Source organism: Mastomys coucha, unplaced genomic scaffold (genome assembly GCF_008632895.1).
Source record: "Mastomys coucha isolate ucsf_1 unplaced genomic scaffold, UCSF_Mcou_1 pScaffold20, whole genome shotgun sequence".
Lineage (NCBI taxonomy): Eukaryota > Metazoa > Chordata > Mammalia > Rodentia > Muridae > Mastomys > Mastomys coucha.
This window is the reverse complement of record NW_022196903.1, coordinates 128,613,214-128,627,666: the sequence shown is the minus strand read 5'-3', so window position 1 is coordinate 128,627,666 and position 14,453 is coordinate 128,613,214. Positions and strand designations below refer to the sequence as shown.

Sequence of the window (14,453 nt, the reverse complement as noted above, 5' to 3'; positions counted from 1 at the left end):
ATGTATTTCAAAAGTATTTATATAACCAAAAGAAACATAGACGAGATTAACTAGGGAGGTGGCTTGTAAGAGAACAACAAAGAGGGAGACTGAATGCTTTGCTTGACATTTGTAACTCTTGTATCAAGTTTGAAGAAGAGGACTTTATAAGTTACTTTCTCTGAGATGAATGCTTTTCCAAATTATCACAGCTAATCAGCCAAATTCTTACCCTCACCTAATGTCTGTGCCACCCTCTAAACAGAACCATTGTTCATTGAAACAGTTGGTGAAATGACTTTATGGATAGATCATCTTAATACACACACCATTTCTTAAATGAATGTAACCTGTTCTCTGTGGGCTGAGAATAAAGTCACTCACTCAAGTCAAATAGCTTTGACCATAGCAGGAAGTCTGTATCCAAAAATCGTGCCTACAGTTCATTTCTTGGTGCAGCAGAACTGTCAACTCTCAGCTTAGCTAAGATGGAGGTAAAATCCTTTGGTGATGTGAGGGTCATTGAAGTACAGCCTTATTACAGTGAAATCCAAGGTCTAAAAATTGTTCTTATTTTGGGTTTGTACCACAGTAAGAGCCAAGATTTTAAGCTCTACTAAATACAAAACAAACAAACAAAAAGACTTTATGTGTTCATTTAAAAAATAGTGGTGTATTATTTTGAAATATACAGTTAATATGTTTGGAGTTTTTTAAAATTTATCTTGAGAAAAACGTATGCATTTTCAGTATTGCTGTAGGCAAGCATCTACATAAGACTGTTAAATTGATTGTTTTATATTAAACAACTTTTATAATACTCATTTTATTGTTACAATATTTTATAAATTTTAAATAATATGACAAAAAAGGTGTTGTATGTATTTAAGGGTGGTCGCTGGGAGGAGTTGGGGTACAAAAAGGGAACAGGAATGTGATTCTATTTACATAAAATATGTTTTAAAATGTTAAATTCAGATAAATTGAAATCATGTATCTTTTCTCATCATAATGCAATAAAACTTTGAAAAAAAAAAGAAAAAAAGAAATAAACCATTAACTGTTTCAAGACCCTTAAGCTGGAGAGATGGCTCAGTGGTTAAGAGCACTGACTTCTCTTCCAGAGGTCCTGAGTTCAATTCCCAGCAACCACATGGTGGCTCACAACCATCTGTAATGGGATCTGCTGCCCTCTTCTGGTGTGTCTGAAGACAGCTACAGTGTACTAACATGAATAAAATAAATAAACCAGTTGTTTTTTTTTAATTTATTGATTATTATATGTAAGTATACTTTACCTGTCACCTTTGAAGAGCAGTCATTGTACTTCATTGCTGAGCCATATCTCCAGCCCCCAAAACAACTGTTTCAAGACCGGTAAAATGTGAGCTCCTACAGAGCCAGTGACTTGTTAGATTTTTTTTTCAAACCATTCCCCACCCCACAACCCCTTTTTGAAACCAGGTCACAAGTTGGTTTTCAATTTGTGTTGGGTAAGCATGACGTTGAATTCTTGATTTTTCTCCTTCCAACCTCCCAAGTGCTGCAGGTGTGCAGAGCCTTGCCAGGCTCTCAGCTTCCTTCTCAACAGCTGCACATTTGCATTTTAGGTTGACACTGACTGCAATCAGAAGGTGGTAGTTTATGATCAAAGTTCCCAAGATGTTGCTTCTCTGTCGTCAGACTGCTTTCTCACTGTACTTCTGGGTAAACTGGAGAAGAGCTTCAACTCTGTTCACCTGCTTGCAGGTGAGTTGGGACTAGTGGAAAGGGCTTGGTCTGTTACTTCATTGTATGTTAGCAGTATCTCAACTGATGTGTAAAGTGAGTTCCAGCTTTTGATTGATATATTCATTGATCATGAATACTTGTATTCATCCACATTAAATCTGTGAAGTGGTGTTTTACTTTATTTTTTGTTTGTTTGATTCTGAGGGAAGGTTTCACTATGTAGCCCAGGCTGGCCTCAAGTTTGAAGCAGTTCTTCTGCCTCAGTTTCCCTAGTACTGAAATTACAGGTGTGAACTTTCACACCTGGCTAGGTAAGTGTATTCTAACCTGACTAAAATGCCTTTGTGTCTTATTAGCTGGCTCATAGCCGCTTGCTTCTGTCTGGTGATTTTCTGTGTACCTGCTGTTTAAGAATACTGAGTGATTTGAATCTCAGCTCTTATGAGTTCTTATCTTTTGGCTAGAGCCAGACCAGCATTACAGTGTCAGACTCTTATTATATATACTTTCAGGAGACTCCAGAGATAACCTCACCTTCTCAGGCATATGAACCATGAAATAAAGAGCAAATTTTGCAAACTGTTTCTTCTAATTTTTATGTAGACTATTTTAAAACTTTCTTACTTACATATATATTTGTGTGATTTTTGTTTGGTTTTTATGCTTGGAAAAATGTTTTAATATATAAATGCTAAGCAACTGGGTCATACAGGAAGGACTACACTCCCTGAGAGAGCACGGGGTGGCAGGTGCATCTCATGGACTCCAAACAACGGGCATCCTTTGCTTACTGTTGCAGACTGGCTCACAGGAATGGCACATATGTTGACACCTGCATAGGATCTTAACATAAAGTTGCTATCAGGCAGATTCTAATACCCCCCAATTTTTTTTTTTAAATGTGACCTAGGAAAAGATATTAGTGGGTATTATCATTATAGTGGTGTTTATTAGAAGGAGGATACAGTGAGCTTGATTAGTTATTACAATTAGTTATTAGAAATATAAACATGTTAGTTTTAAGATCAATGGTTTGTCGGTGTACAAACAGTTTTAAAATGTTAATACTTTGAAACTCCATGCAGGTTTAGGTAAAATTCCTGTATTTCCAGTTCTTTCACACATTTTTGCTTCAGTTCTCTAGGAACAAAGATAATTTTTGTCATTGTCCTCCCCCACCCCCAAGGAAGGCTCTAACTATACCTTATGTTTATGCTGTGATTCTCGAGTCTCTGTATGCCTAATTTTTAGAGAGTGTAGCTCACATAGTTATGTGACTATGATTATATTTTGTCCTGTCTCTGTTGATAGATGTGTGTGTGTGTGTGTGTGTGTGTGTGTGTGTGTGTGTGTGTAATGCTAAGCAGATGTTCTAGCAGTGAGCTACCCAACTCCTGTCCTCTGACTCACTGAGAGGCACGTTTTAAGGATGTATAGAAGTGGGATAGATAGAACAACCTTTTGAGTTTCACTAAAGGTAAATTGGTATTCAAGTTTTTGTAGCCATTGTGATAGACTTTACTTCAAAGAGTTCAAGCTTTGTGCTCGCTCTTATTTCCCTAACCCCAAAATGCAGAGGCTCATTCATTTTTGAGCAAGCACAGTATTAACTGAATCACACTCCTAAACCCAGTTTTTTAAGTTTGTATGCCAGGATATCCCACCTGGCTTTTTTGAAACATTTTTCCTGTGGGGAGCTCAGACCTGACAACTTGTTCAACAGACAGACCTTCTGTAGGTGTGTTCACAGGGAGTTTCTAGAGTAGGTGTCTGTCTTGGCCTTTATTCCCTTTGCTGAAGGGCATTCCTTTGTTTTCTGAGAAGGTTCTTATCAATCTGTTGTGGCTTTGGGAGTGGCACTCCGTGCTACAATACAGGTTCTCAGTATAACCAGATGGACCAACCTATGACACACAGACTCAGAACACCTCATTCCCATTTCATACAAGAAATGTTTCCTAGATGTGTGGAGTGCTACATTAGTGGGAAGACTGCCAGATAAGGTGTGTGTAGAAGTTACTGCACATAGAGCAAGAGGGATGCAGCTGCTCTGCCCTGTACTAGATCTAGAGTGTATTCTACTGTTTGCCCCACAGAAGTAAAACTCAAGCTTGTAAGGAAGGAAGTGAATACAAAGAACCACATTCAGTGTTTGATAATACCTTTATCAAACACTTAACAATATTACCTTTAATATAAACCTTAGATATTGACAGGAGGAAGGGTTAGAAGAAAGAAAAGCAAGACTGGAGGAGTGAGAGAAAAGAGTGGGTGCTCTGAAGGAGTCAGCGTCTCCTGATGCCCTGGTGACCTAGGTGTCAGACATTTTTCTTGACATGCTCCTTGAAGCTGAGAAGAACAGAGACTGTTTTCTCCACTACTCATGTCTGAATGTCTTTAGAAAAGTAATGGAACTGGAGTTATGTTTTTTGGTTTTCTTCTTTACCAGCTATCAGAAAATAGATATTCAACTTACTTAGAGAGTATTTTTTTGTGGCAATCAGATAGTATATGTGAAATCTGTTTCAGTAGTCTTTTTGAAGACTATCATCATTATAAACTAGAAGACAAAATAATCAGTTGCTAACATTAATTTATGATCAGCTATTTAGGTTTTGCTAACCTTAAAAACTTTTAAAAAGCAAACTTGTTTCTTGGCTTTCACATTATAATCTTAGTCTTTTTGCTATTGTCCTTATCTAAGAGTGCTATGTTTATTTCATAGAACTGAAATAAATAAATAAATAAATGGAAAAAACCTTTTATGTCAGGCTTTTATTTTATATTAACATAGAAAAATGCAGAAATGACTTAATTTGATAACAAGTAGATTAAAAGATAACATGCAGATAGGTTTTGATGGTTCTTCCCCTTTGAAAATGGAAGAACATTTTCAGTCATTTCATACATATGTAGAATCTGGTAAGAGATTAAAATAATATATTTCAGTAAAAGCACTCCCATTTATTCATAATTGGTTGCTACTTGTCACAAACAAACAAACAAACAACATCTCAAACAAAATACCCCCCCCAAACTGGAAGTAACTCAGAGCCACTGAAAATAGGTATTTACATTTACATATACAATGGAATTATTTACCCTTATGGTTTTTTTGTTTGTTTTTTTTTTCTCGAGACAGGGTTTCTCTGTGTAGTCCTGGCTGTCCTGGAACTCACTCTGTAGACTAGGCTGGCTTCAAACTCAGAAATCCACCTGCCTCTGCCTCCCAGGTTCTGGGATTAAAAGCCTGGGCCACCACTGCCAGGCTGGAATTATTTACCCTTAAAAAACAAAGAACTGAGGGTTACAGCTCAGCAGTAGAACATTTGCCTAACATAGATGAGGTTCTGGAGTTAATCTCAGGATGGGATAAGGAGCTTGGCGTGGTGGGAACTGGTTAAGGGGATAACATTTGAAATGTAAATAAAGAAAATATCCAATAAGAAAAAAGAAATCATGCTGGTTATTTATTTATTTTTTTTAACAACTTGAACCAGGAAACCATTATGCTGAGTGAGATCAGCCAGGTACAGAAGGACAAATGCTACATCAGATTCACTTATATATTTAGACTAAAAAGTCACTGAAATAGAGAACTGAAACCAAATGTGGTGTATGCTTGTAATTGTAGAAGCAGAAGCATCAGGAGTTTAGGGTGATCTATCCTGGACTATATAAGACTGTTTCATAAAACCAGAAAGGGAGTAATGGGGCTGATTTGAAGGATACAGGCAGACCTTTTGAGCTATTAGTTGAGTAGTTTTCTAGAGGTTACAGCATGGTGAGTATAGTTAATAATGCATTATATACTTGAAATCTGCTAAGAGAATATAATGTGTTGTTATTACTATATCCACAAAAAATACAAGTATAGTAACATTTCAGAATTTATATCAAATGGTTACTTATAAACATAGAAGTTTTACTTGCAAGTTATACTTCAGGAAGACTAGAAGAAAAGGACTCAGTTTTATGTACTTCTTGCCATGTATTTGCCTGTTTTTCTTTAAGTCTTAGTTTGTATGAAATCGTTTAAATGATGTTGTCTTTCATGCAGTTGTTACCAGTGACTAAGGCATCATGCCTGAGACTCTTATCTTTTGATAAAATGGACTATAGAGCCAACTGAAGTACTTACTTGTTTTCCTCATCCTGATATTTTCACAAGCCAAATACAATTACCTGGAAGACAGCAATTGACATCAGTCTTCTCTTGTCCTACTTGTGTCCTTGTGCTCTAGAGAGATATCAGGTCTAGGCATATTTGGCTTTTTCACTGTGGGCCTTCAGAATTTGATGGGCACATTTGTGGTTGTGTTGTAGATTGGGCTCTAGGGAAGGAGCCACCGGGAGAGTAAAGGCTTGTCCCTGCCCTTGAGAGTCTCCTAGTTAATTTGGGAAACATGTCTAAACAGAATGAAACAAAGGAAACACATGATCATGGGCTTTGTAATGTGTGATAAGAGATGATTCAGTATGTAGTCTGTAGAAATAGAGGGAGATTTAGTCACAGCAATGGAATTGTAGTTGAACCTTGAAGACAGTAATATTTGAGTGTGGAGGTTCCTTTGAATCCAGTGGGGGAGAAGTGCAACGTGATAGCTCAGTGGGGAAGAGCTCCTACTATATGCACAAGAAAAAGGTGACCTGAATTCAATCTTCAGAACCTGCATGAAGGTAGAACTAACCCACAGAGCTGTCCTCTCACCTCCATACATGTGCCATGACACACTCCCCTTCTACAAACAATATATACAACCAGGAGCTAGAGATAAGCACAGGTTGTCCAGTGTTTGCCAAGTGTCCACAAAGCTCGGGATTTAGTTCCCAGTACCACATAAAATGGGTGTGGCGGCACACACCTACCTGTAACTCCAGCATTCAGTAGGCTGACACAGAAGGGTTGTGAGGTCAAAGTCAGCTTGGGTCACATAACTTGATTAAAACAACAAGCAGCAATGAAGATAGACTTAGAGGATTGATGAGGAGACTGGAGGCTTTTTTTTTTTCCTGTAAGAAGGAAAAAATGGGGTGTTAGACAAATTGATATTAAATTATACATGTTCTTTAAACATGAGTTTATTTAGATGTGGTGGGCATTGTGAGCTGTCAGAGATTAGGCTGCAACATCTGTCACCTCTCAATCACCACTAGATCTCTCGCCTGCCTGTCTGTAAGAAGTCTTCATCTTCTGTTACCTCAGTCTACCCAAAACCATCTCTTTCAGAATGCTCTAGGAGTCTTTAACTTGTCTCACATTCTCTGTCTTGCCACATTCCAGCCCATAGTGCACTGTTGGAGCCAAAGTTAAGTATATTTTATTTTCAGATTATTTCCCTTTTCAGTTTAATATGTGTCAGTAATCTTAGGATAAATTATAGACTCCTAACTAACTCTAACAGTGGCTGACTCTGTCTGCCTCTCTGACTTTAGCTAAGCCACTTTCTCTCTTTTTCTCTTTCCTTCTTCCTGTCCTCTCTCCTCTATGCTCTCCTCCCCTCTTCTATATCATCCCTTCCTTCCTTTCTCTCTCCCTCCCTCTCTCTCACCCTCTCTTCTTTTCTTCTCCCTCCCTTTTTAGATTATCAGTCTTTATTCCATTTGCTTAGAATCTGCAGCCTATGGTCTCTGGACCTCCACAGAACACTTTTCTCTCTGCCACTTATCTAGGTGTCTCCTACATTTAGTATAATTTTAAACCTCCTGGCTACAAGGTACAGTTGGTTACCACAGTTTTGTTTTGCTTTGTTTTGTTTGCTACCAACCATAATTAATTTAAGTTTTGATCCTATAATTATTTGGCTAAAATATGTCTCTCTAAATTGTCAACTCCAGAAAGGGCCTTTGTCTTGGTCCACTGGTCCTTTGCTTAGCACTGTGTCCACTTTCAGTACATGCTCACTGAATGGTTTGTTTGTTTGTTTTGTTTTGGTTTGGTTTGGTTTGGTTTTTCGAGACAGGGTTTCTCTGTGTAGCCCTGACTGTCCTGGAGTTCACTTTGTAGACCAGGCTGCCCTCAAACTCAGAAATCCACCTGCCTCTGCCTCCCAAGTGCTGGGATTAAAGGCGTGCGCCACCACCGCCCAGCTTGTTTTGGGTTTTGAGACTGGTCTCTGTATGAAGCACTGGCTGTCCTGAAACCCTATATAGAACACTATGGCCTCAAAACTCCATCCGCCCGCCTCAGCCACCCAAGTGATGGGATCAAAGGTGTACATCACCACACCAAACTCTTGAGTGACTTTTTTTTTCTTTCTTGTTCTTTCTGAACTCTGGCTGGCTGATTCAGCTCAGCTGTTCTGGCTCAAACTCCTCTGGAAGCTGATTGAGTCAGTCTGGCTTCTCTCTTGGCCTCTGACTGAATTGCTCTCCTTGACCTTGTAACTTTGGCAATATGTTCTAATCTTCTGGCTCTTTCTCATTTTCTGGCTTGTTCTGTTTTTACCTGTGTCTAGCTTGTTCTCTCTCTGCAACCTGTCTCTCTATCATTGTCCTGGTAAAAATGCCATCTTCTCTCCTCTACCCCTGTTCTCTTAAGTAGTCTCTCCTTCATGTCTCTTCTTGTGAGAGTTGGGGGGAGCATCCTATTTCTGACTCACTCTGTCAAATCTTTATCTGATTTGTCACCTTGTTCTGCCCCTCAATTAGACATCATTGTTTGGGATTAAAGATATGTACTAAAATTGAGTCTGTATTCCAGTCAGAGGGATTAAAGGTGAGTGATAAGGGCTGAGCCACACCACACCTAGAAACAGGTCTTTTCAGTAAATAACACAGTGTCAGGGTTCACAGTGTGACTAATATCCTCCAACAAAATTGTGTCCCATTTGTTTTCATTGTTGCTTGGGTTATTGAGTAGGGATCATTTTCTTCCCTTGCTGCTTTTTTGAAGTCTTCTATAAAATTGTAAAGTTGGTCAAAGAGGAGGACAGGGTTTCATTGTTGTTTTCACTAATTGTAGATTAAGCCTAGAACCTAATGCATAATGCTGTCACTGAGCTATACCCCTAGCTACTATCTTTTTAAGACAAGGTCTCATTAAGTTGACCAAGCTGGTCTTGAACCTGCAGTCTTTCAGTTCCAGTTTCTAAATAACTAGGATAATGGATCCGTTCCACCGACCCAGCTAAAGACTGTTAATAAGAGTAAAATACGCAACTCGTCTAGAGAGCTTGCCTACAGTAGATTGGGAGGTCCTGAGCTGCATGTAGAAAGGTGCTGGCAATGGCTTGTGTAATAGCGATTCTCGACTGTATACTAGTTAGTGGATTGGAGTGAGTCATTCTCTAGCGATTCTCAAATGTGTACTAGTTAGTGGATTGGAGTGAGTCTTCTCCAGCGATTTTCGACTGTGTACTAGTTAGTGGACTGGAGTGAGTCATTCTCTAGCAATTCTCGACTGTGTACTAGTTAGTGGACTGGAGTGAGTCTTCTCTAGTGATTCTCGACTGTGTACTAGTTAGTGGATTGGAGTGAGTCTTCTCCAGCGATTCTCAACTGTGTACTAGTTAGTGGATTGGAGTGAGTCATTCTCTAGCAGTTCTCGACTGTGTACTAGTTAGTGGATTCTCGACTGTGTACTAGTTAGTGGACTGGAGTGAGTCTTCTCCAGCGATTCTCGACTGTGTACTAGTTAGTGGATTCTCGACTGTGTACTAGTTAGTGGACTGGAGTGAGTCTTCTCTATCTGGAGTGAAGACTTATGTTTACTTCTCTTGATTCATAGCTACCTTGATTTATAATTGTATTTCATTGTATTGTGATAATCACTTAAGGCAATTCCAGCAGCCACCGCATTCTCCTTGGGGTATGATTGTAACTGTTGTCCTAGAGGTTTCCTAAGGGATGTGCCTATGATTCCTGTAGGCACAAAGATAGAATCCTGGGCCACTTAGGATGTCTGAGAAAATTTGTGTGTTACGTGTTTGTAAAAGTTCCCTGGGTAAAGAAGTATAAGGATGCAGTGTTGCTTTTGGCTGATCAAAGAAGTGGCATTCACTACAGCTACCTTCTTTTCCCTCTGCTAGCAGAAGATTATTTTCTTGCTCTGTACCGTCTCTCCCATGCTAAGAGTCTCTGGGACGTTGGAGTCTACAAATAGGAAACAGGTTTTGTGCTCCCACCCATGCCAGTGTAATTTTTGTCTTTGAATGGAATCAGGAAGTCCGTTTTGAATACTAAAAATATACAAGACTTGCGTCTATCAACAGTTATTCATTGGAAAAAGGAAAAATTCAATAAACATTTGTTGGATTCTAATTATATGCTAGGCACTATGTTAAATGGTGAAGTGATTAAAGAGTGTTATTCATAGTGAATTATAGCTTGAGAAGTAAGACACAAACATACACACACATACACAAATACACAAATTCGCAGGTCATTCATAAATTCTTCTCAGTCACCTGTATGTTTAGTTTGTTTGTGTGTGTGTGTTGTGGTTTTAAGAATCAGGTCTCACGTGGCCAAGGCTGGCTGTGCGCTTGCCATCCAGCCAAGATGACGCTATGCTCCTGCTGCTGCTCCTCAGCCCCCATTCACTAGAATTACAGATAAGTGTCTTCACACTAGGGAATTTTACAGAACTACTAAATAGGATGCCAGCAAGATAGTTCAGCAGGTAAAGGTGCCTGCCGTGTAACCCTGGCAACCTGAGTTTGCTATCTGGGAACCATGGGAAGGTGGAAAAAGAACCAATTCCAGAGTTGTCCTCTGATCGCCTCTACAATTAAATCAATCAAAAAATTTTAATTAAAAGAAAGAACTTCTAAACTATCAAGATCATATTCAGAGACACTGCTTAGGGGAAGTTGTATATTTTTATTGCAGTGAAATGAAATATAACCTATCAGCATTTAATACAGCAAAGGAAGATTATATTACTATTTTAGCAGTGAATACATTTAAAATGTATTTTCTTGGCCAAAGTAAAAAATAACTTTGGAATATACTGTTGTAGAAGAGGTGTCACTGGTGCTCAAAACCTGTGGTTTTGAAGAATACATGAAATGAATTGTAAGGATTGACTTGACCGATACTCATCCAAATAAAAAGTACAGCTTTCTATGTTAGGTACATAAAGGATGGCGATGGGGTAGTAGGCTCACTATTAGGCCAAGATTATATTGTCCACCTGAGTATTTTTAGATTTTATTTTATAAATAGGAAATAACATCAAAGCATTATTTTGTAATTTTTATGTGGCAACAGAGTATAAATAAATAAATAAATAAGAAATGGTTTTGAGAGGGGCACTACTGAATTTATTCAAGTATAAGGTAGGAGAATGGAAGAGAGAGACATTCTATAGGAAAGTCACTATGTTGGTTTCCCAAGTGAATGCTGCTGAGGTGACTGGGGGGGGGAGTAAAGCAAACGTGTGAGGATACACAAGGAAGAGGGAGATTTTTGGCCTTGAATTTATTTTTAGGTATTCATAGATCTTTTAATTGAAGTGACCAAAGAGGGTTGAAATATTAGATTGGAATTTAGGGCATTAAGGCCAAATGTTTAAACAAGAACTCTGGCTTCCAGGTAATAAATGAACATATGTGAACGTCTTCGTGATTCTCCTTCTGTGCTGTTGGAGGCAGAGTCCTCCTAAGTCCTCCCTTCCCAGGAAGTCTCTGAGTCTGTTGGCCGTGTTGTTACCTCCTCATCCTGATATACCAGAGGACCCGACGGGGCTGTCTCTGTAAACTTGGTTCTCCTGCTTATTAAAGCGCTTGTTGGGCTCTGGAGAGATGGCTCAGTGAGTGGTTAAAGGCACTGACTGCTCTTCCGCAGGTCCTGAGTTCATTTCTCAGCATCCGCATGGTGGCTCACAACCATCTGTAATGGGATCCAATGCCCTCTTCTGTTGTGTCTGAAGACAGCTACAATATGCTCATATATATCATAAAGAATAAATCTTAAAGCACTTGTTAATTTTTGCAGTGAGTTGGTAAATTTGGGCTGTATTCCTTTATTTTTGTTGTATTCTTAAAACCTTTTTAAAAGTTTACATGAACAGATGTTTTGCCTTCATGTATGTCTATTTCTGGTACTCTCAGAGGCCAGAAGAGAATGTCACATTCCTATGGATCTGGAGTTACAGATGGTTGTAAGTAGTTAGGTAGGTGCTAGGAATTGAACCTGGGTCCTCTGGAAGAGCAACAAGTGTTCTGAAGTGCTGAGCCATCCATCTCTCCAGCCCCCTTGTACTCTTTGAAAGAGCTTTGTTTATTTGAAGCATTTGTTGAAAGCCCTAGAGGTGTGTATTTAAGGCAAGTTGTTTCTGGGCTTAGCTGTGTATTGTCTGACAGGTTGAATGATCAGTAAACTAGCCAACACTCAGCATTTTCTAAAAGCTAACTTAAACCACACTTGGCCAAATACTGTGTGCGTGTGTGTAGATCCCATAGACATCCCAGTTTTTTATAAGGGAATATATGCTAAACCCCAACCAAACCAAACCAACAAAGGGACCACTTCTAGAGGTGAGGTTTGCTTCAGTTCCCACTGTATTCCAGAATCAGCAAATGGGGAATCTGTTTATGTCACAGAACGTATTGTTTTATGAACTCATCAGATTAAAGAACTATCTTAAAAATTATATAAATGTGAATAATATAAAAACGATTTAAAATCAAAGTTGAATTTACATATGATATCTGGGGAAATGTTTTTTCAGAAAGTAAAATTTTTATATAAATACCATTTTTGTATATATCCATAAAATTAATTTAGAAGATGGGGTGCTCGGTTTTCTTTAATTTTGCCTCCCATGTTAGGCAATTCATGTCACTTAACAAAGAGCCAGTGACTTATCTGTTTTGATGAAAGCATGGAGTGAAAGCTCTCTTTCTCCTTGCAGAGAATTAACCTCAAAGTAGTTGACATGCATCATTAGTTTGGTTAAAGGGATATGGCTTGATTTTTAGAATTTGATACTTAGAAAAATTGAGAAGCTAAATACAGGTATATATTCCTTTAATCCCAGGACTTGGGATGTGGAGGCAGGAGGATTACTGCAAATTTTAAGCTTGTATAGCCCATGTGGTGAATATTAGAACTGCTATGAGTCTGCTACATAGTGAGATCCTGTCTCAAAAATAAAATAAAAATTAATTAATTAAAAATGGAATGTTATTGCACTGTAGTTAAAGTGTCACTTTTGTTAATTATGTAAATATTTGGCTTTTAGAAAATAACTTTTATAGCTGATTACAAATGAACCAAGGAAGAGAAGTAATCAGAATTGTTTAGTAGAGTCTTATACATTTTATTTTACTTGGTGTATTTTCTCCCACCACAATGCACTGATACTTCATAGTGATTTTTTTTTTATATACAGAAAACAATACTTTTGATTGGAGTTGTGAAGGAGATACCCCCAGGGAAGAACTTTTTCTTGGCTAAGTGAGAATACAGGGGCATATAAGTGATAAATGCCTTTGAAGCTATAGCAAATGTATTCTCTGTCCAAAGTAATATATTTTTTATTTCTACACATGCATTCTTTTGGTTGGATGGTGGAAGACTAGCAAGCAGCAGCATTGCAATGTGTCTGTCATCCTTTCCATCTCCATTTCTCCTCAGACCAGAAGCCTCTGAATGTGTCTGTCTGTCTGTTAAACACTGAGAACCCCGTCAAGCAGTGTACAGCTATTCTGAAGTTCAACTGTGTGTTAGGGGCATACATTTGTGTTACTGCCATTTTACATTTTCTACATGCCCAGCTGACAAACAGCGTAGAATGTAGGGTGGAGAGAAAGTTGATAGTATTAACAACAAAGCAAGTCCATGATAACTTTTAATATGTGGCTTTCCACGAGGAAACGGGGTAAGGAACTGCTGTGACAGGTTTTGTATTTCACTAACATGGATTGCGTGGGGCAGTAAGCTTTATAACAAGGTCAGATAACCTTCTGCTTTCAGTTTGTATCTGGCAGCTCTTAGGAACAAAGTATATATAAATGACCTGTGTGTTCTTCTCTTTTGATGTAGATCTTGTTTGCAAGAGAATCTTTGAAAGGAAAAGGGATAGTTTAGATATTTTGAACCTCATTTGCTGATGAGGCCACAGTTTCTAAAGGTTCAGGGTAGATATTCAGTGTGTAATCTATTGTTAATGAAATGAAACTGAAATACAACAGTAAATGAAAAGTCAGTGAATGGAAAACACTCAATGAAAGAGGATGTCAGCAGAGTGGATGTTGTCATAGATAAAGAGCAGGAAAATGTACTCTTTGACTGATGTATATTTTCTGAAAGTGCACAGTTTGGGACATTTCAAGCCAGATTGAGCACTAAATGAAAGTTCCAATTTCATTGAAATCTATTAAATTTTCAAAGTCTGACTTAATGTTTGTACTAAATATTAGTTGAAAATACCCAAACAAATATACATTTTATTTAGCAACAAAGCCTCACTAGCAACCAATTATATGCAATTCTGCTTTAATTGCTTGTGGCTTCTGGTCTCTGGGAAGAGCTAAAGTATATAGCTGGAGAGGGATTAGGGAAGGGGGTTATGAGGGAGAAGTCAACCATCATACAAACCTTCCAGTGTGGCTGCTTTTGGGTCATCCATGCTCCTTGCCATAATCCCTCACCCACTGCTCTGTAAATAAGACTAATAGACATTGTTTATATCTTCCCCCATGGAAGAGATTTTAGCAGCAGTTGTATTTAGTAAGTCTCTTATCTCTGGTCATATTGGGTCCCCTTGTCTATCTTCTTTCTAATTGAAGCTTCCC

The 14,453-nt window shown here is 38.4% G+C and overlaps 1 protein-coding gene across 1 annotated transcript in view; it reads left to right on the top strand.

Annotated features, from left to right (window-relative positions):
* Dusp16 (dual specificity phosphatase 16) overlaps positions 1-14,453 on the top strand; it is an 88,658-nt gene that overhangs the window by 37,867 nt on the left and 36,338 nt on the right. The window contains exon 3 of the mRNA XM_031383640.1: positions 1,590-1,728. Coding sequence (XP_031239500.1) covers positions 1,590-1,728 — 139 coding nt within the window. The remainder of the gene's footprint in view (positions 1-1,589; positions 1,729-14,453) is intronic.